A 20,320-nucleotide genomic window follows, 5' to 3' on the forward strand; every position below is an offset into this window, starting at 1 on the left:
GTTAGAAACAGACACCGTTTTCATTAAATGTGTCTATTGTAGTACAAATATTTGGATGTGTCGGCTCACGTTAGAAAAACATATGCAGTATAATCGCATTCTTAAAATGGAACTCGGAAATTATCTCCTGAAATTTAACAATTGATTTCATTAGCCTTTTGTCCATCAAACTTAAACTGTTGTGTTAATTGAAACACACAACTTAAAACTATTAAAATAAACATTTTTTGTGTCTTTGTCACAAAATAAAAAGCAATTACTGTATATCTATCTATCAAAGTCAATATGGACTGTTTGGAATAATTTAAATTTTATTTTAGGAAACGAAATAAGACAGAGAAATGTATATAAGAATTAATATTCTACTAAATGAAGCCATTATGTTCATTTTTGCTGGAAAATTGTATTTTGAATATGCTCTCCAGGAAACTTTGACATTTCTTGCCTGATGCAGGAGCATCAGAGTCATCAGAACATGATATTAAGATTTAAAAGGCAAGAAAAAATAAGACGAAATGTTTACAAAAGTGATAATTAAAGGTTGGCCTAAAATGATAATGCATCGGTTATGATTTAAAAAAAAGGTGAGTCATAAACAAAAGTAAATCAAGCGTTTTATTTGGTTAGGGGATGATTTAATAATATTGGATTAATGCAAATGATGATCTGTCAGGTTTAACCCAACAGATGTACAAAACCTATATACAAAAAAGACACAAAGAATCGTGAGTATAACTTACTTGCAAGGAGAAATATCCATAGTCTACCCTAAGGCAGTCTGCTGGATACTCTGAAATATTCTTATGCTCCTTGTCTATTTATTGTGTTCGGAAGGCCCTAATTTACATAAGGTCTCCTCTGCTAAGGGAAGGGGAGTAACAAAACAAACAGTTGAGACCTGTTTATACAATAACATGTTATCTATAGCAAACAAAAACTAGGTGGGCCTGCGGTCAGAGAGGTCCCTTATCTCGCCGCAGATAAGGTTTCATCCTGTTTCCTCCTTCTTCAAACACAAACAAGAAAGGCACATTGTGTACAAAGAAGATAATGCAACAGTAGAATAAAATATTTACAGTTTAAATCCATCATTTCCCTCCTGTTTATTCACTTTGCACTATTTCTCTTTGTCATCCAATAACTTCTTCTCTCGATTTTCAGTTACAGAATCATGTTATAGTACTCATGTTACACTTAGAGGTTAAACTTTGTCGTCTGATTCACCGTAGTCAAAAACTTCTGAAAAAAGATCTGGAAAATGTAAGGAAGCATCACCGTCATCACTGTCTTTCTGAGCTTCGCCCTTTGGGGTGAGAAGTGGATACATTTCTGATACCTCTGTTTTAACAGGCTGTATAGCAGTGGTAATCATTCTGGTGCATAAAACTAATGCAAGGGATACAACAACATCCACATAAGGTGAGGATAGCTGTAAATACAGCTATCGACATGAGAATAGACAACACCAGTTGTTTGTATCTACCAAACATGTCTCCAAACCTGTCCCACATTGATGTGTCAACTCCAGAATGGTCTTTCATTTTGCTGTTAAGGGACCTGAGTCCTTCCAAAGCTTTGGTGAGACTCCCGTCAGCTGCTGTATTATTAGGAATGAACGTGCAGCACTGATCACCAAATATGGCACAGACTCCTCCTTTTTCTGCTAACAGCATGTCAACAGCAATTCTATTTTGGAAAGCCATAAGGGAGGTAGCTGACAACTGCTCGTGGATGGCGGAGAATCCTTTTTCAGTATGGTTGCCCAGTCTCTGCACGTTATAGTGGATGTAGTTGATTCTGTCTACATTTTTGTTCATAGTGCACCACCAACATAGGATTGATTCAAAACCAGCTGCTACTTGATCTGCTAATTTGTATTCATCAGGAACACCTCTTGGAATCCCTATACTGTCTATGTAAGTAGGGTCATTTTCACTCCATCCTGATGATGATCTCTTCTTTCTGTTTTTCCAGGTGTGGGGAAGTACACTATTTGCTTTGGACATTAAATCAGTAACTGAGGTTGGTGTGATGGATACTGGTAAGATTAATGAGACTGAGGCGCAGAGTCCTGTGGTGTTATATGGTAGCTTGTCATACAACTTTTTATCTCCACACCACCACCAGATGTCACTCCGAGATTTAGGCCTAAAGGTTATGTCTACTGTCTGCACTGAGTGACATTGATTGCTGTCTAATTTACCCATTTTCTTGCCTTTACCTGTCCTGTTTATGCAGGAGAAATTTCCTTCAGCCACTTTGTTAGAGAATATAGGTTTTTCCTTTTCATCCGACGTTAAAGGGTAAACTTCATCCCATGATGAACAGTTTGTTGAAGGTGTAGTATTATTCATCACATCTGCCAGACATTTATACTCTAAGGCTGAGGGAACTACTTGCAAAACAGGTCTGGCTCCCATGCACACTACACAATCTGTTTTTGCTGTTTGCGCAGCTTGTTCTGCCATTAGAAGCCAGTTGTTATTTATTTTAGAAATGCCTGTGCTAATTTGAAACCAATCATCTGTATCAGGTTTTACATAAATCCTAGGTTTGATAGGAGAGCTTGATTTTGGCCCTAGTGTAAAGTCTGGTTCTGTAGTAAGGGACGTCGTGATATTTGGACATAACAGAAACACAGTACAGGGGTCTTGGGCATGTGGTCTCCATATACATAATGCTAACCCATGACATGGTGGGTTCTGATATGGCCCAAATTTATCAGGCTTTCCAAAAGGGTTTTGGGTTGTATTGACGTTTAACGTCAATCTATCATTTGATTTGGTTAAGGCGACCTGTCTTTTCCACCTATTGGAGCGCATGGAGGATCCATATGATCCTTTATTCCATGATCCAGTAGTGGCAAAGACATATTCCCAATTGTGGGAGTTCTCCAAATTGTGTCCCATGATGTCCCTGTTACTATCCAGATACCAGTCATATCCCTTCCAACTATTTATGCTATAACCTCCAACTTGTAAGCTCCGGTCAAAAGTGAACACAGCCTGAATGCTATTGCTTTGGTAACAGAAGTACAGTTCTTTTGTCGTGTGTTGGTCTCCATCAGTGGTATTGCACGGGTTCTTTATTTGTCCATTTTGCACGTTATTTGACCATCCTATTCTTCTTCTTTGCATATCGAGGTCTTTTTCTCCTAGTAACAACAACATTACTACTATTGCTCCTATCGGTCCACATACCGCCACGATTTTCTTATGCGTTGGAGTGAGCATTCTACCCGTAGATCTGTAATTCCTCCTAATACTTCCAGAGTTGTGGACAATCTTCACTGGTTTGAGACGACTGCAAACTATAATTACAGCCCCCTTTGTAGCCAGACTTCCTCTGAAAGTTTTGTTGAGGAACTACAGCTCTACAATAGGTACCACAATGCTATCACAATGACGCAAATGAGGACGGTTACGGTGTATGCTAAGATAGAAATAGTTATTTTAGTCATATTTAATCACTTTCTTACAATGTGTCAAATGAACCCATGTGTTTCGTTCTGCAATCTTTACTGCTGTGCCTGTGGTTAACAACACCTGGTAGGGCCCTTCCCACTTAGGTGAATGCCAGTGTTTCTTCTTTATGCTTTTTACCAGGACCCAATCTCCTGGTTCAACTAACTGGCTTTCCTGTGGAGACATGGAAAGTGTATCATCGTTATTACTGAAATCTGCCAGTTGCTTCTGGTGCTGCAACATTTTTCTCATGTAATCAGCCAGAGTACTTTCATCATCAGTTTCCCACATATTTTTAAAGAATGGTAATCTGTAAGGTCTACCAAATAATACTTCATATGGTGTTAGCCCATTTGTACTGGTAATGTTAATATGCAGTTTTACTAATTCTAGACATTTAGTCCATGGTCTTTTGGTTTCTTCCATACACTTCCTAAGTCTGTTTTTTATAGTTCCATTCATCCTTTCCACCAACCCTGCACTTTGTGGGTGATAAGCACAGTGATGTTTTAGGTCTATATGAAATGCTTGGCCTATTTTAGTTATTATTTGATTTACAAAATGTGAACCATTATCACTATAGATCTTTTCTGGAATCCCATAACGTGGAATTATGTCTTGGCATAATGCTTTAGCTACTGTTAGCGCATCTGGGTGTTTTGTAGGAAAAAGCTCTATCCATTTTGAAAATGAATCTATTATCACTAAACAGAACTTTTTCCCTTCACTATTGTTAAGTTCTATAAAGTCCATATGTATGTGTTGGAATGGATAATCTGGTTTTGGAAACTGTCCTCTCTTTGGTCTTAGATTACCCTGAGCATTGTGCTTTGCACATATCAAACATGTTCTACAAAAATTTTTTGAATAGGAGTTAAAACCATAGGTTGTATATATCTGGTTTATCAATCCTACCATCCCTCCTGTTGAGATGTGTTTTCCCATGGCTCAATATTGCTGCCCATTTGTATAGATTTTTTGGTAAGATTGGTTTATCTTCTTGTCATTTACAGATTCCATCTTTTAGGTGTGCTCCTTTTCTTTTCCAGAGTTCTTGCTCTGGTTTAGGCGATTGTTGTTGCATTTCTTGTAGTATTTTGTTTTTTTAAGGCATTTTCTGTTAGACTTAGAACTGTTATTTCTCGTTGTGCAGCTTGTTTTGCTATTTTATCTGCAAATGCATTGCCCTTTGAAACTGGGTTTGTTTCTGGTGTGTGGGCCACACATTTACATATAGCTAACTGTTTTGGCAGCTGCACTGCTTGTAATAGTTCTGTTAGCAGTTTTGCATGTGTCACTGGTTTTCCTGTTGATGTTATCATACCTCTATTTTTCCAGTGTTGTGCAAACGTGTGAGTTGTTGCATAGGCATACTGGCTATCTGTGTATATTGTTCCTATCTTATCTTTCATAAGTTTGCAGGATTCTGAAAGGATCACTAATTCTGCAGCTTGAGCTGAACAATGTTGAGTTAATGCTTCTGCCTTTAATACTTTATCATGTGTTACTACAGCATAGCCTGTCCTCGTTTTTCCTGTTTTATCTTTCTTTGAGGAACCATCTACAAAAAGGGTTTGTCCATTTTCTAGTGGAGTGTCTTTTAGATCTGCTCTACTTTTCGCTGTTTGCTCTGCTAATGCTTCACAATCATGAGTCTCACCTTCATCCTCTGTGGGAACTAGTGTTGCTGGGTTAAGTACTGTGCATCGTTCTATTTTTAGGTGAGGCTGAGACAGTAGTATTGACATGCATGATAGATGTCTTGCTGGTGACAAAAAACTCATTTTTGTTTGTAAAAGCAGGGCTGACACGGCATGAGGGACTTTAAGTACTAGTGGGTGAAAAAGTACTACGTCTGCACTTGAAGTGACCGCTAGTGATGCAGCTATTACTGCCCTTACGCAGTGTGGCAGTGCGCATGCTACAGTATCCATTTTGGTTGAGTAGTAGGCTACGGGCCTAAGCTTGTTACCATGCATTTGGGTTAAAACTGAGGTCATAAAATGTCCTTTGCAGTCTACCATTTGTACAAACTCTTTTTGATAGTCTGGTAACGCCAGTGTACAGCTACTAACCATGGCTTGCTTTAATTTGCAAAAAGCTTCTTCTGCCTCAGGGGTCCATTTTAGGTAGTCAGACATTTTCAGTTCCTCTTTGTACATGAGAGACTGCAATGGCGCTGTTATTTCTGCATAGTTAGGCACCCAGCTTCTGCAATAATTTGTGAGTCCTAAAAAGGACATCATTTGCTTCTTTGTTAGTGGTTTGGGTGCTTGTAGTATGGCCGATTTTCTTTCCTCTAGAATAGTTCTTCCTCCTGCACTCAATTGGTGACCCAAGTACTTTACCCTTTGTTGACAAAATTGCAACTTGTTTTTGCTTACTTTATGGCCTTCTTCAGCTGAATGTTTTAGTAGTGCTATTGTATCTGCTTCACATCCTTTTTTGGTTTTTGATGCTACTAATATGTCATCTACATAAGTTAGTAGTTGGCTCTTATTTGGAGGCTCGAAGGTAGACAGACTTGATGCAATTACTTGAGAGTAAATTGTTGGACTTTCACAATACCCTTGAGGTATTCTGGTGTAGGTATATCTTTTCCCTTTAAACGTAAATGCAAACCAGAATTGACTGTCTTTATGCACTGGTACTGAGAAGAATGCGTTGCTTATATCTACCACTGTGAAATACTTTGCCTTTGGGTTCAGAGAGTTCAATAGTGTGTGTGGATCTGCCACACACGGGGACCTCTGGATCACTGCGTTATTTACCGCTATCAAATCCTGAACCATTCTCCACCCTGAAGATGGGGGTGCCTTCTTTACAGGAAATATCGGTGTGTTTACGGGCGACTCAGCACATTCTATTAGTACTCCCGCCTTCTTTAGATCTTCTATTATTGGTTTTATTCCTTCCATTGCATCTGGTCTTAAAGGATATTGTTTTATTCTGGGCCGATGTACTGTTTTGGGTCTTATTATTATAGGTTGTGCTCCTTTTACTAGTCCTACATCTGTGGGTCCCTGGGACCATAGTTTATTAGGAATTTGTTTTAATAGCTCCTGCTGTTCCTTAGTAAAGTAAATGTGTCATTCCTTCTCTTTTTTTTTTCAGATGTACTCCTGAGTTTACTATTATAGTCCAGAATAATGACTTTCTGGATAGTCCAGTAGAATCGCTGAACCATGTGTTAACGCCTGTTGCTACCCAATACCGTACATTTTCTCCTCTGTAATATTATTTGTGTATAAATATTGTGGTATTTCTTTCTTCTTCTTCTAAAGCAAAACAACATATTATGTCCAAACTTATTAGCATTTAATTAGATATTCATCCCCTTGCAATAATTTTCTTTTATATTTGTAGCTTTTCTATAAAAGTAATGTTATAAATTGTAAATGGTCTGCATTTATACAGCGCTTTTCAAATCAACGAAGACCTCCAAAAGCACTCTATAATGTGCTTCACTCTCACCCATTTGCTTTTTTAGTCATCTAGAATTAACACAATTCAATGTTGAAAAAGTAAAGTTATTTGTCCCAATCTATGGTATTACGGTTAGTCTCACTTAATTTTCAACCAATTATCTTTTTTGATATTTAATTAACTTTCCCCTTTATGTTTCTCTTTCTTTTTTTTGTATGCTCCTTTTCTTAATATTTATTTTCTTTTCCCTTTATACCTTCTTTTACTTACTCTTATCTTTCTGTATTTGTAACTTCCCTACCTGTTCTGCCAACAATCCATTCTCAACATAACATTCCTTCCTTACACGCCCTCTCACAATAGCTTTTTAGCTCACCAGTTTAATGCGAAAATGACGTATAATCATCTCACTCAATTTTAATTTTTTCCTTCAAACCAATTAAATCTACTATTTTAGCTTCACTTATTTAATGTGAAAATCACATATATTGATGTGCAACAAGTTATATTACTCATTTGTATTCCACTCAATACATTTTTCCTCCACATTCATTGAAAATAAATTATTTATTAACGCTTTTTCAATACTTTTTGTATAAAAATGCCTTTATCTCAAATTAATTTATTCCAATTCACTCAAATAGATTTTTCCTAGTCTTCCCAGTCCTTATTTTACCAATTTTTGTACTGAAAACAGGAATATCTTATCTTTTTCTGTATTATTCTGTCATTATCTTGAATTAACGCATCTAAAATAACTCAGTCATTTTTTTTCCTAAATTTCTCAGTTTTTAATTTATCGATTTTCAACTAAAAAATTCGGACCGCAAGAAAAAAATCTCCAGAACCATCTGTGGCCCCCGGTGCCTGTGTTAAACACCCTTATGGTGAACACCTATTCCTCAAAAAATCTACTTTTTCCAACTCCTTTAATCTGTTCTATCAATTCTTCTTAAATATCACTCTTTAAACAATCTCAGCTCTTTTGAAAACGTACTTTTTTTTAGCGTTTAGCTTTCTTTTTGACGAGTAAGACAGACAAACATATAACATAAGACATACACAGGGCCCAAACAATCAAACTTCTAATAAATTTAACAAAATTTGGTGATTAAGGTTTCTTATTTTTTCTTTATACAGTATGTTTTCTAAGTTTAAAACCTGTTCTTCAAATTTCTCATGGCGAGTTTTGAAAAGATATTCTTCCTCTTCCTCATTTTTATCCTTTAGCTTTATCTCTATCTCAAATTTCATTTCAGGCTTTGGTCCTGGTTCCGGGCCTAGTCATGCACTCTGATGGTCTTGTGGGGAAGAGTTGCCTCTGCAATTTATAGCAATATGCCCTTCCTTCCCACAAGACCAACAGGTTCTAGGTTTATTGCTTGCACGTGATCCAAGACCTCTGCCTCTACCTCTAGATTGTTGAAAGAACACTGTGGTTCCTTCATCTTCTTGGTAGAAAATTGTTGATGGCTTCTTCTCCCCTTTCTTACTTTTTATCACTTTCTCAGCATGGAGGGCATGATTTATGTATTCTGCAAGTGTTCCTCCATTCATGCTTATATAGTGGCGATTTACCCATCCACTAATCTCTGGTAAGGAGCCTGAGTGCAATGCATTTTTTAATTGTCGTTTATAGGGGCCCTCGTCAGCTCCATCACCAGGTTCTAACCCACTATGTGCCCTAAACACCTTTTCCATTCTTACTCTGTATTCATCAAATGGCTCATCTGGTTTTTGTTTACATCTCCCTATTTCAGTGTAATTTGCTCTTTTCCTGTATTTAGTTCTGATTCTTTCTAGGAGAGGGGTCACCTGTTGTGTCAATCGTTCAGATTCGGGTGCAAGTATCACGGGAGGGTTAGCGTCATTAGTTGGAGAGTATGCTACTTTTACGTGGAACCAATCTGGCCCTAATTGTGTCATCCAAACTTGCTGTACTTCCATTCCGTTTAGATGATAAGATCGCCTTAGATTTTCTATCTGCGTTATGCATTCCTCTACATCCTCTCTCTCCTGTCTTGGCCTCCTTTCACCTTCCTCTCGCTGTCCTGCTATTTTTATCCAGACTTGTGTCTGTTCATAACCTTCTTTTCTCATCTTATTATTTTTCTGTTTGCATTTGTTTCTTATTTTTTGTTGCACTTCTCAAATGCCTGCTGTGGACAACTTCCCATTAAAGTTATATTGTTTTATCCAGTAACATAGGGGTTCTATTGCTGAGGAATCTTCCTTTTCAATAACTTTCCAGTCTTTGCACGAAAAATCTTCTAAAAGCTTCTGTTTTGCTTTACTTTGCCCCTTTCCCATTTTTAGAACTAAATTTGGACTCAGTGGTTTTTAATACCTAGTGTATTCTAACACTGAGTTTCTCTTTCAACAGGATGGTGATAAATAACCTTTTGTGGTAAAACTCACTTCTACCTTTTTCCCAGGTGGAGTTTTCTTGCCTACATGCATCCACAAAGGCTCACCATTTATTCCCTGTTGCTTTGGTATAAAATACAATTACCTAGTGGTAATAGTATTTTCTTTCACACTCACTTTCACTCTTTTTGAAGAACAAAGAACTTCCCTTGAGTTCTTTTTAAACAGAGAGGAACCCTTGCCCTTTTACTTAGAGGAACCCTTGCCCTCTTACTTAAAGAACTTCCCTTGAGTTCTTTTTGAAACGGAGAGGAACCCTTTCCCTCTTACTTAAGACTTCACTGTGTCTTAAGGCTCACTGGCCACGTTTCTCTTTTACCTAATAGTGCCTAGGATTGTTAGGATTTATTTTCTTAACTCTGTTTTGAATTCTTCACACTCATACCCTTTTACTTTAGTCACATGCATTCCTTTTTAAAATAAAAGTTTTACTCACAGTTCTCTGAGTCCTTGGACTTTCCGTCAACCTTCGGATCCCAACTTGTAAGGAAAAGGACCAGTCCCGAAAAGGGTCTTAATGCTGTGGCCACAGACTTGCCTGGATCTTTACTCACACGCTGGGATCGTCAGGTATCTTGGAATCCGGCTCTCGAAGGACCAAATAAATGTCAGGTTTAACCCAACAGATGTACAAAACCTATATACAAAAAAAGACACAAAGAATCGTGAGTATAACTTACTTGCAAGGAGAAATATCCATAGTCTACCCTAAGGCAGTCTGCTGGATACTCTGAAATATTCTTATGCTCCTTGTCTATTTATTGTGTTCGGAAGGCCCTAATTTACATAAGGTCTCCTCTGCTAAGGGAAGGGGAGTAACAAAACAAACAGTTGAGACCTGTTTATACGATAACATGTTATCTATAGCAAACAAAAACTAGGTGGGCCTGCGGTCAGAGAGGTCCCTTATCTCGCCGCAGATAAGGTTTCATCCTGTTTCCTCCTTCTTCAAACACAAACAAGAAAGGCACATTGTGTACAAAGAAGATAATGCAACAGTAGAATAAAATATTTACAGTTTAAATCCATCATGATCACACTTAAGGAATTCAGTGGCTGGAACCAGTGCCAATTCTAAAGAGGAAATTCATAAGCCTGTATTTATTTGATTTAAAATGTTGTGATAAAGATTTATTAAACTTGTTGTACAAAAATGTGTTTTTTTTCGGATCGCCCACTTTCAGGAGAGAATGCGGGTGACCTACAGCAGAGAAACTCCACGGCTGTGGGGGGCTCGGGTGGCACTGTGGGATTCTCATCCGTCCTGCACAGCCCTCACTGCCCAACCCACATTGACATTTTTTCGTGTATTTTCATGTTTCGATATTTCCATCATGACTCATTTTGATGGACTGGGTAATCCCCATTCCAAAAGGGGGAAAAACATTTCGAACAGTATAGAAATGCTTCAAAAATAAAAGAAAATTATTGCAAGAATAAATATCTAATTAAAGCTTTAAACATGGACTGTCATGATTACCCAAGTGGAGCCACCTGGGGTAATCATGTGGCACGCTGGAATGTGCTTCCTGATTGGTAAATACTCCCTTTTTAAACGCGTTACGCGGAGAACTCTTTGTCGGAGGATTACTTTTTACCCCGTTTGACTCGCTTGATTTTCCTGTGTATTTTTGACTTGTTTACCTGATTCTGCCTGCCTGCCTCCGATTCGACCTGCTTTCGTCCCACGCTACGATCTTCTCTTCAGTCCTGAACTGTACGAACGCTCTGGGGTCTCCTGCTCTGTTCTGGTCCTCCTGACAGAATCCTCCGACCAGAATGGACCCCGCGTTCGTACATTTGCCCCCTGACCACTATGAAAGCCTGAATCAGCAGCGCAATTCCCCTTCAGAATGTGCAGTTCGGCAAGTCCTTTCCGACGTGGCAAAATTGGCTAAGGCACCTCCGGCCGTATGACTGCGCAATGACTCCCATGCCTGCCTGTTCGACTCCCATGCCTGCCTGTTCGACTCCCATGCCTGCCTGTTCGACTCCCATGCCTGCCTGTTCGACTCCCATGCCTGCCTGTTCGACTCCCATGCCTGCCTGTTCGACTCCGACTCTTCTGAACCTGCCCGCCCTGAGTCCGACTCTTCTGAACCTGCCCGCCCTGAGTCCGACTCTTCTGAACCTGCCCGCCCTGAGTCCGACTCTTCTGAACCTGCCCGCCCTGAGTCCGACTCTTCTGAACCTGCCCGCCCTGAGTCTGACTCTTCTGAACCTGCCCGCCCTGAGTACGAGTCTTCTGAACATGCCTGCCCTGAGTCCGACTCTTCTGAATCCGACCCCCCTGAGTCCGACTCTTCTGAATCCGACCCCCCTGAGTCCGACTCTTCTGAGTTGACTCTCCTGATTTTCCTGTGTTACCCTGTGACGTGCCGTGGGTTTATTTTTTTTTTTTCCTGGGGAACTTCTGGAGCCGTTCCTTGAGGGGGGGGTTCTGTCATGATTACCCAAGTGGAGCCACCTGGGGTAATCATGTGGCGCGCTGGAATGTGCTTCCTGATTGGTAAATGCTCCCTTTTTAAACGCGTTACGCGGAGAACTCTTTGTCGGAGGATTACTTTTTACCCCGTTTGACTCGCTTGATTTTCCTGTGTATTTTTGACTTGTTTACCTGATTCTGCCTGCCTGCCTCCGATTCGACCTGCTTTCGTCCCACGCTACGATCTTCTCTTCAGTCCTGAACTGTACGAACGCTCTGGGGTCTCCTGCTCTGTTCTGGTCCTCCTGACATGGACATAGTATATTATTTTGCTTTAGAATAAGAAGAAAGAAATACCACAGAATTCCTACACAAATATTGTTAAAGTATTATGATAATAAAAACTTCTACTACATAAATACTTTAAAATACTACAAAAATACTAACACAGTAAAACTAAAACATAAAAGTACTAAGACTGTTCTACAAAGGTACAGCTACAGTAACACTACTTCATTAACACTACTTATATTGACATTTTATTTATGGATAAAATTGCTACAATGGTATTATTTCTAATATAAGCGCTTACGTACAGAAGAGTTCACGAAACAATTGAAATAAAGACATCTTTATGTACTTATGCTGTGCCCCGCATTTGAATATAGTGCAGAAATATAATAATAAAAACTACTACTACCTAAATTCTTCAAAATGCTATAGAAATACCGGTACAGTAATACTATAATACAAAAGTACTACTACAGGAATTCTACAGAAAAACTAAAACAAAAATATTTAAAAGATAAAACTGCGGTAAGACTACAAAATTTCTACTTCAATAACACAAACTTTCAGATACAGACAGAGATAATATAATTACAGCAGCCAACCACACTTGCCATAATGATGCCTAGCACATAATCCCGCTATAGACCAGAGAGAAATAAACAAACGTGTGGTATTTATTTATTCTTCTTCTGAAGCAAAATAATATATTATGTCCATGTTTATAAGCATTTAATTAGATATTTATCCTTGCAATAATTTCCTTTTATTTTTGTAGCATTTCTATAAAAGTATTGTTCGGAACCTTCTCCGACCTTTTGAACTGGGGATTACCCAGTCCATCAAAATGAGTCATGATGGAATTATCGAAATATGAAAATACATGAAAAAATGTCAATGTGGGTTGGGCATCGAGGGCCGTTCAAGACGGACGAGAAGTCCACAGCGCCACCCCGAGTCCCCGGTGGCCAACTGCACAGCCGCGGAGGTTCTCCGCTGTAGGTCACCGCATTCTCTCCTTAAAGTGGGTGATCCAAAAAAATAAATGTTTGTAAGAGGTTAATACATCTTTATCACACCATTTTAAATCAAATAAATACAGTCTAATCAATTTCCTCTTCAGAATTGTTAATCTATTTTGGTCTCTAAATCTCAAATTTGGTTGATTTTCACTGTTACAGTCACTGAATTGATTTACTATTTGAAATCATCCCCTAGCCAATTAAAACACTTGATTTACTTTTGTTATGACTCACTTTTTTAAAATCATAACCGATGCATTATCATTTTAGGCCAAACTATAAGGATCACTTTTGTAAACATTTCTTCTTGCTTGTTTATTTTTTATTCCCTTTTAAATCGTAATATCATGTTTACTCTAAAGTATTGTGTCTAATCTTGTTGCATGCAATGTTTTCTTTAAAAATTTCAATGTAGACTTTTATTCACATCATTTAGTAGAAGATTAATTCTTATAAACATTCCTCCTTCATATTTTGTCTTCTAAAATAAAATTGGAATTATTCCAAACAGTCCATATCGACTTTGATAGGTAGATAGATACTTTATTCATCCCCGCAGGGAAATTCACGCTTCCAGCAGTATCCTTTGTGTTGAAAATAAAATCATAATAATTATACCCACTTCCTCTATGTGTTTATGGGGCCGGTCACACAGACATTTGCGGCTGAATCACTGCCAAAAATTTCTGCCTGTGAGGCGGACGCTATCGGACGCTTTGAGATCGCCATACAGACGAGATACAGCGGTGCTTAACACGCAGTCGGAAATTCGCGCGCGGGTGGCAGCGCGAAAAAGTTTTGCGCTGCTCAACCCTTCAGAGCGCGGGTACACAGTCTTTCACGAGCGTATCGAGGCTGAACCACGGCCAGAAATTTCTGGCCGTGAAGCAGACACTGTTGGGCGCTGTTGGACGTTTAGAGACCGCCATATAGACGAGATACATCAGTGCTTTACTCACGGTCGGAAATTCACACGCGGTTGGCCGCGCGAAAAAGTTTTGAGCTGCTCAAAAGTTTGAGCATGTGTTAAACCGCTGTTGTATTATTTTTGAAGGATTTTCTTTAGTAGCGCTAGTATTAATGCTGTTGTAGTTTTGTAGCGGTATTCTTGCAGAATTTCTGTAGTTGGTCTTTTTAGAGTTATAGCAGTACCATATACTATGTCCCGGTTTTCAAGCTCTATATTCCGTTTTCTAGTAATTTCATAGAATTTCTGTAGTAGGATTTACATTATTGTAATACTTTACCATCCCATTTCTTGTTCTCCTTTGGTTTACTGCACATGAATGGCTGGATTAAACCCTAGAGGTTTAATTCTGACCCAATTGTGGAAAAATGTATTTGATTAATTCGTTTACCCCTGTGCTCAGCATCTTTTTCTATAATACAATTTTATGTATTGCGTGGTACGTATCTTCTTATTCTAAAGCAAAACAACATGTTATGTCTATGTTTATTTGCCTTCAATTAGATATTGATCCTTTTAATAATTTCCTTTTATTTTTATAGCTCATCTATAAAAATACTGTTATATGTTTTGCACAATGTTGACAACTTTTTTGCACTACAATGACTATTTTTCACCAAATGCATATTACACAAACCTCAACTGTATGTAACATTTTACATGCACATTTTTGTGTAAATATTGTATTACTTATAACTATAACCTTATCTTTTCCGTTCCTTTACCTAACTCTGAAGATGGAGTGTCATGCCAAATTTTAATTGTCAGTTACAATATGTGAACCCGTTTTGTAACTATGTCCGTAAAGGTATATTCCATTCCATCATAAATGGTCTGGATTTATATAGTGCTTTTCAAGACCCTGGGGAACTCCAAAAACACTACATAATGTGTTGTTTTTCATATTTTTGTCGCAAGTTTTTCATACCCAATTTTCAGCAAATTATTCTTATTTAAATCATTAAAATTTGTCTTAGTGTTTCTTTTTTTTTTTTTTTTTTTTTTTCAAAATTAGAGCAAATCAATATACTAGGTTAAGTATTTTGTGGAATTCAGGGGCACTTAGAGTCTCGTTAAGTTTTATCGTGCTTACGTACTGAGATGTTTTAGTGAATTTGCCAGGTTATTCAATTTCTAAATTTTTCTCTAAATTTAAGTACTAGTAGACATTATCTTAGTTTAATTAATTTCCATTAATTTCCCATGCAGTTATATTTTTAAAATCACCATGAAATGTCTCGAAATCCATTAATCCGTTATTTTTAATTCCTTTAATCCTTTCCAGGATTGATCAATCTTTTTCTCATTGTCTTCTAAAAAAAAAAAAAAATAAAAAAAAAAAATGCTCTTTTCCATAGACAATGTTTCATTTTAACTTAACCAAACCATAAGTCAGCTATTGTTTCACATTTATTAATCATTTGTCGAACGTAACACTCATTCTAAAAAATTCAGTGTGGAATCAATTGTCCTAAAAAACTGCCAACTCGAACTCAATGTCAAAAATTTCTAATTGTCTTTTCATCCCTCTGTAATCATAATCTCTTATTGTTGATTCGATATAAAGCAATACCTACTTGTCACTTATGAATTATCTTGTTGACTCGTATTTATTTTATATTACTATCTTAATCTTTTATTCCGCGCAACAATCTTCGTTTTTACGCAATTGTCTTAGTTCCCTTTGTTTTTCTTTTTCTTTTCTTTTTAAAAGAAATATTTCATTCAGTGACTGAAATAGCTTCAGCTACGTTATTAATGATTTCTAGTCTCCAATTTTCTTCCCTGTGATAATATGTCGTCATTTTCAAACTTCTTTCAATTTTTGATAATTCGAAATCATTCATACCACTAGTAATCTATTATTGAATATGAGAAAAACTAAGGAAACAATCCTTTTACGTATTACGCCTCTTTTGAATTTGTCCATTTATAACCAACGAAAAGATGGACACTGAAATTATGGACGGTTTCCAGTCGTCTTCTTTGTTTTACTCGCCCTTGCTTTATTAGGAGCATAACTACACGTCTTAAAAATTCTTACCCTTTTGCCATTCGCATATTCAACGAGAGATGATTAGTTTTGTTACTTAAACATTCTTTCTTTTTAAACTATTCTGTATAATTATCTTGTATACACTCAGTGTTCTCATTTCACCATGTTCCTGTGTCCCAGATGCATCATCCATGCTGGGGACGCAACCTTTTCCTTTAAATTGTCATTATCATTTAATTCCTCGTTAACAAAGATTCAACGCATTGCAAGCCTTATCGTTACTTGGTTTTGCTGTATGAGATTTTATTTTTCTGCACGCCGATCTTAGCTAATGAGATCTCGTCGCTTCGAGATTACGTCATTGTTGTTGGTAATTGGGTAAGTCAGTCTTTTTCATTGGACAAAACGGCTTTTTTTCTCAATTTATTGAAGAGAGCCAGCTCATAAATGCCCTTCTTGCACTTAACTTGGTATTTAGTTCTGTAGTTATTTATTTTTTTATTTATTTTTAATTGATGTAGTGTACTATGTCTTTGTTTTAAAGTACTATATTGAATCGTTAGTTTTGTGATACTGTTTAGTATACCTCTAGGGCACAGGTGTCAAAGAGGCTGCAGGTTGAAATATGAAACCCAGGTGCCTTGAACAAAGACACTGTTCTGTATTTCTTTCGCTTTCTCTCTCTCTTTTCCACCCCTTTTCTCCCACTCTGTCTCTGTCTCTTTCACTCTCTGTGTCTCTCTTTTTCTCTTTCTTTGTTATTTTGTCTCTTTCTCTCTCTCTCTCTCTTTTTAACTTCTTTTGCTCTAACTTCATTTTTTCCTTTTCTCTCTTTTCTCTTTCTTCCTACCCTTCACGCTTTCTTTTCTCTCCTTCTGTCTTTCTATTTCTCTTTGGATTTCTTTCTTCCTCCCCCTTTCTTTTCCCCCTCTCTCATGACTTTTTATCTCTTTTGTTTCTCACGCTCTCTCCCTCTCTCCTTTTCCTTCCCTCTTTCTCTTTTATTTCTCTCTCTTTTTCTTTCTCTTGAATCTACCAGTCAGGCCCCCGACAGAATGTTTGTTCTATCGTGTGGCCCCCGAGTTCAAATGACTTTGACACCCTTGCTCTAGGGGCATTTCTCTATTACCGTATTACTTTCGTAGTATTTCTACGGTACTTTCATTCAGCGATTTTAATTTTCACTGTGTGACGTTTTGAGTGTTGAGTGACTTAAAATTCGACTCCCTCCCGCCGTCACTTATGAGTGCTGACGCTCATTTTGTCTGTCATTTTGTCTCAAAATGAAAATGTTAAAAATCCCTACAACTGAAGATACTTACGTATTTACTTTTAGCACAGGCGCTGGGCAATGGAGAAAAATGTGCATGTCCTGTTTATAGTTCCTAACACTTACCCAATCAAAACGTTTCTTTGCTACAGCTTCTGGATAAAACGTTCGTTCTCGGTTAAGGTTTTTTCCTGCGAGTTTTTATTAGAAATGTCTTGATAGTGAACCTAAATCGTTTAATTAGCTTTCTTATAAAGTATTTTCAGCAATTTACATCCAAAACAGGGACTGCTGGTGTGACTACGTGACTGTAAACTGGAGTTACTCGAGTTTTCCATAACATAACATGAGCATCACCTAGAGGCAGTGAAAAATAGTGCTTATGTGGGCACTGTGACTCTCCTATTCATCCTGTTAAGCACTTTTATTTCGGTTGCACTCCACAGTGCAAAGACATCTTGGGGTCAATTTATACACACTGTCCCTTTAAAAGATTTCGAGTGCATGTTTCTTATGGCACCATATTTTAAAAATTATATTTTACACATTTTCGTCATATCTCACATTTTTTCTCTTTTCCTGTAATATTTTAATTTTGGTACTTTCGAGCTTCCATACCTCAGGGCCAGTGAGCCCTTCATGAGGTAAAATGTACTTGTACTTTCCAAATCCTCAACCGTTTTGGCATGTTATACAGTAGTGTCACACTTAACCGGGCCGCTGTCTCTAGGATGCGTCATGGTCTGCAACTGCAGCGTCGCTTTTTGGATCTCCGGTTGCACTTTCGGAACCGCAATTTCCATTCGCCGCTGCGATTTCTCGAGCTCTGCTCCTAGTAACAACCATATCAGACAATTTATTATCACACACAGCTTTGTCATCCACATCTTGTTTTCCTAATTTTAACGTTACTGCCCTGTTGATCTTGCTTGGTCTCGTTGACAGTGGCAGCGTGAGCCGTGGTACAGTGGTTCAGATGGTACCATTTTGAGCTGCCCTCGACCTGGACTGCGGCCGGCGTTGCCCTCACGACGGTGTACGGTCCCTCACGCCTCGGATGGTTCCTCTTTCGTCGAAACCTTGATGTAGACGAGATCCCCTGGGACGTCTTTTCAAATGGTTGTTCGACCTTGGGCTCTTGTCTCTTAACCAGCCGGTAGATGACAGCCGTCAATTGTCTCACTCAGTCTCTCAGTTTAGTTTGTAGTTGTTCAAGTGGCGGCCCCTTATAGGGACCTCCCAGATGCGGTGCTGGTCTGCCTGTTAGCATTTCATGCGGTGTTAAATGCGTGATCCAATGAGTTTGCATGCGATCACTCATCAGCGCTAACTGTAGCGCATCCCCTCAGTTGAGCCTAGTACTCACAAAGATCTTGTTTATCTTTGATTTTAATATTCCATTTACTCTTTTCCACCATCCCTTGACTTTGTTGATAAACCCCACCGAACCGTTGTTTAATGTGTAATTTTTGTAAGATGCCCTTCACGACCTTTTGAACAAATGCCGCACCGTTATCCGAGCTTATTTCTGACGGTATGCCAAATCGCGGAATAACTTCTCTAATCAAAAACCTAATTACTGTTTCCGCACCTAGATCTTTTGATGGCACTGCTCCTATTATTCCTATTACTCCTTCCTATTCCTATTACTCCTATTATTATTATTCTCTGCACAAATTTCATATGTTGGTTGAGCACTCCGTCTACCGTGGCCTGTAAATACAGAGACCTACACCCTTATTTCTCCAGCTATTTCACACCTCCCCCTTGCATAATATTTTTAAATTGGGCAATTGTATCTGATATAAAGTCAACGGTATTCCCCTGTTACCTATTCTCCTTAAAAATCCTCCTGATGCTCCTGCATCTGGAGACTCATCACCGATTTCCTGGAAAGCAGATTCAAAACACAATTTTAGCAGTATTTCTGTGTTAAAAATAAAATAATTCACAATCCAAACGTATCAATATTCCTCAGATTTGTAAACACTACGTCAATCAACAAGATTCTAGCGTGATTCAATGCAGACTCGTGTTGATCGTTATCACCGCCCCGTCAACGGCCTTGGCCGTCTGGCTCAGTCCATTGTGACGTTCCACTCGTAATCTGCCGCTGGAATGTGTCCATGAGCTTTATCAGTGCCACACTGACCTTGGTGCCCAGTTGTCTACCTCTTTCTCCTCGAAACTGGCTGCAATCAGTTCAGATTGCCCCCTGCTCACTGTTTGAGGACAGCCTGGATGTGCTCCAGTGTCCCCACGACCCTGCTGTAGACAAGCGGCGCAGACAACGGATGAGTGAACGTCTTTGTTTGTTCTTTGCTTGTTTTTCTGTCCATCTTCAGCCCTTTTCAACAGTCCGTCTGACTTCTGAATCCTGTTAAATCGGTCATGTTTACAAACTCGGATGTTTAGTCTAGGTTAAATGACCATGAAGACATCACCTTAGCAATTAAATTCTTAAATTTTTCATGGTCTTCCTCAAGATCGAGTAATCTGCTCCTCATTGTCTTTTGAAAATGCTTGCCAAATTGTTTCCTCAATTTACCCAAACTATACTTATCACGTTTATCGGAACAAGATCTCACAAATCAAAAGGCCACACGCAAACGGAGCACTGGACGAATTAAGTAATCCCTCCACTTTTATTTATTTTCCATGACCCCCTCCGTAACGTAAACGACTCAAACATAACGTTACATAAAGTAAAGGAGAGAAAGACGGGGGAAAGACGGGGGTGGGGTGGGGGTGATCGGAGCGGGAATACACACGGTTGAGCTCAACTCACACAGGGAAAGACGGAGAGTGGTGGGGGTAAGCGGGTTAGCGGTGGGGGCGAGAATAACCCACAAAAAAGCAAGACACTCCAACGCACATACAAGACCGTAAAATGTAAAAGAATACACCTGTCAGCGCAAGCCTGACTCATGTCACACACACATTCTTCGTATCGCTTGTTCTATGCGAATATATCTTAATAATACAACATCTGATTACTGCTCATTTTTCTAACGTCGGTATAACCTTTCAGATTG

The 20,320-nt window shown here is 38.5% G+C and overlaps 1 protein-coding gene across 1 annotated transcript; it reads right to left on the reverse strand.

Moving 5' to 3' along the window:
* Nucleotides 1-1,201: 1,201 nt before the first annotated feature.
* Nucleotides 1,202-10,019, reverse strand: LOC148362003 (uncharacterized). Its single transcript, XM_088343036.1, has 3 exons — nucleotides 9,754-10,019; nucleotides 1,484-3,638; nucleotides 1,202-1,386 (listed from the first exon to the last, which is right to left on the reverse strand). The coding sequence occupies exons 2-3, from the start codon at nucleotides 3,231-3,233 to the stop codon at nucleotides 1,202-1,204; spliced, it is 1,935 nt and encodes a 644-aa protein (XP_088199162.1). The 5' UTR covers nucleotides 3,234-3,638; nucleotides 9,754-10,019.
* Nucleotides 10,020-20,320: the final 10,301 nt, after the last annotated feature.

This window comes from Urocampus carinirostris, chromosome 8 (assembly GCF_059441175.1).
Source record: "Urocampus carinirostris isolate Australia breed hairy pipefish chromosome 8, RoL_Ucar_1.0, whole genome shotgun sequence".
Classification (NCBI taxonomy): domain Eukaryota; kingdom Metazoa; phylum Chordata; class Actinopteri; order Syngnathiformes; family Syngnathidae; genus Urocampus; species Urocampus carinirostris.

Coding starts and splice junctions, on each gene's coding strand:
- LOC148362003 (XM_088343036.1), bottom strand. CDS start 3,233: ATGCTCACTCCAACGCATAAGAAAATCGTGGCGGTATGTGGACCGATA. Junction 1,387..1,483: donor CAGGTTTGGAGACATGTTTG/GTAGATACAAAC, acceptor CCCTTGCATTAG/TTTTATGCACCAGAATGATT.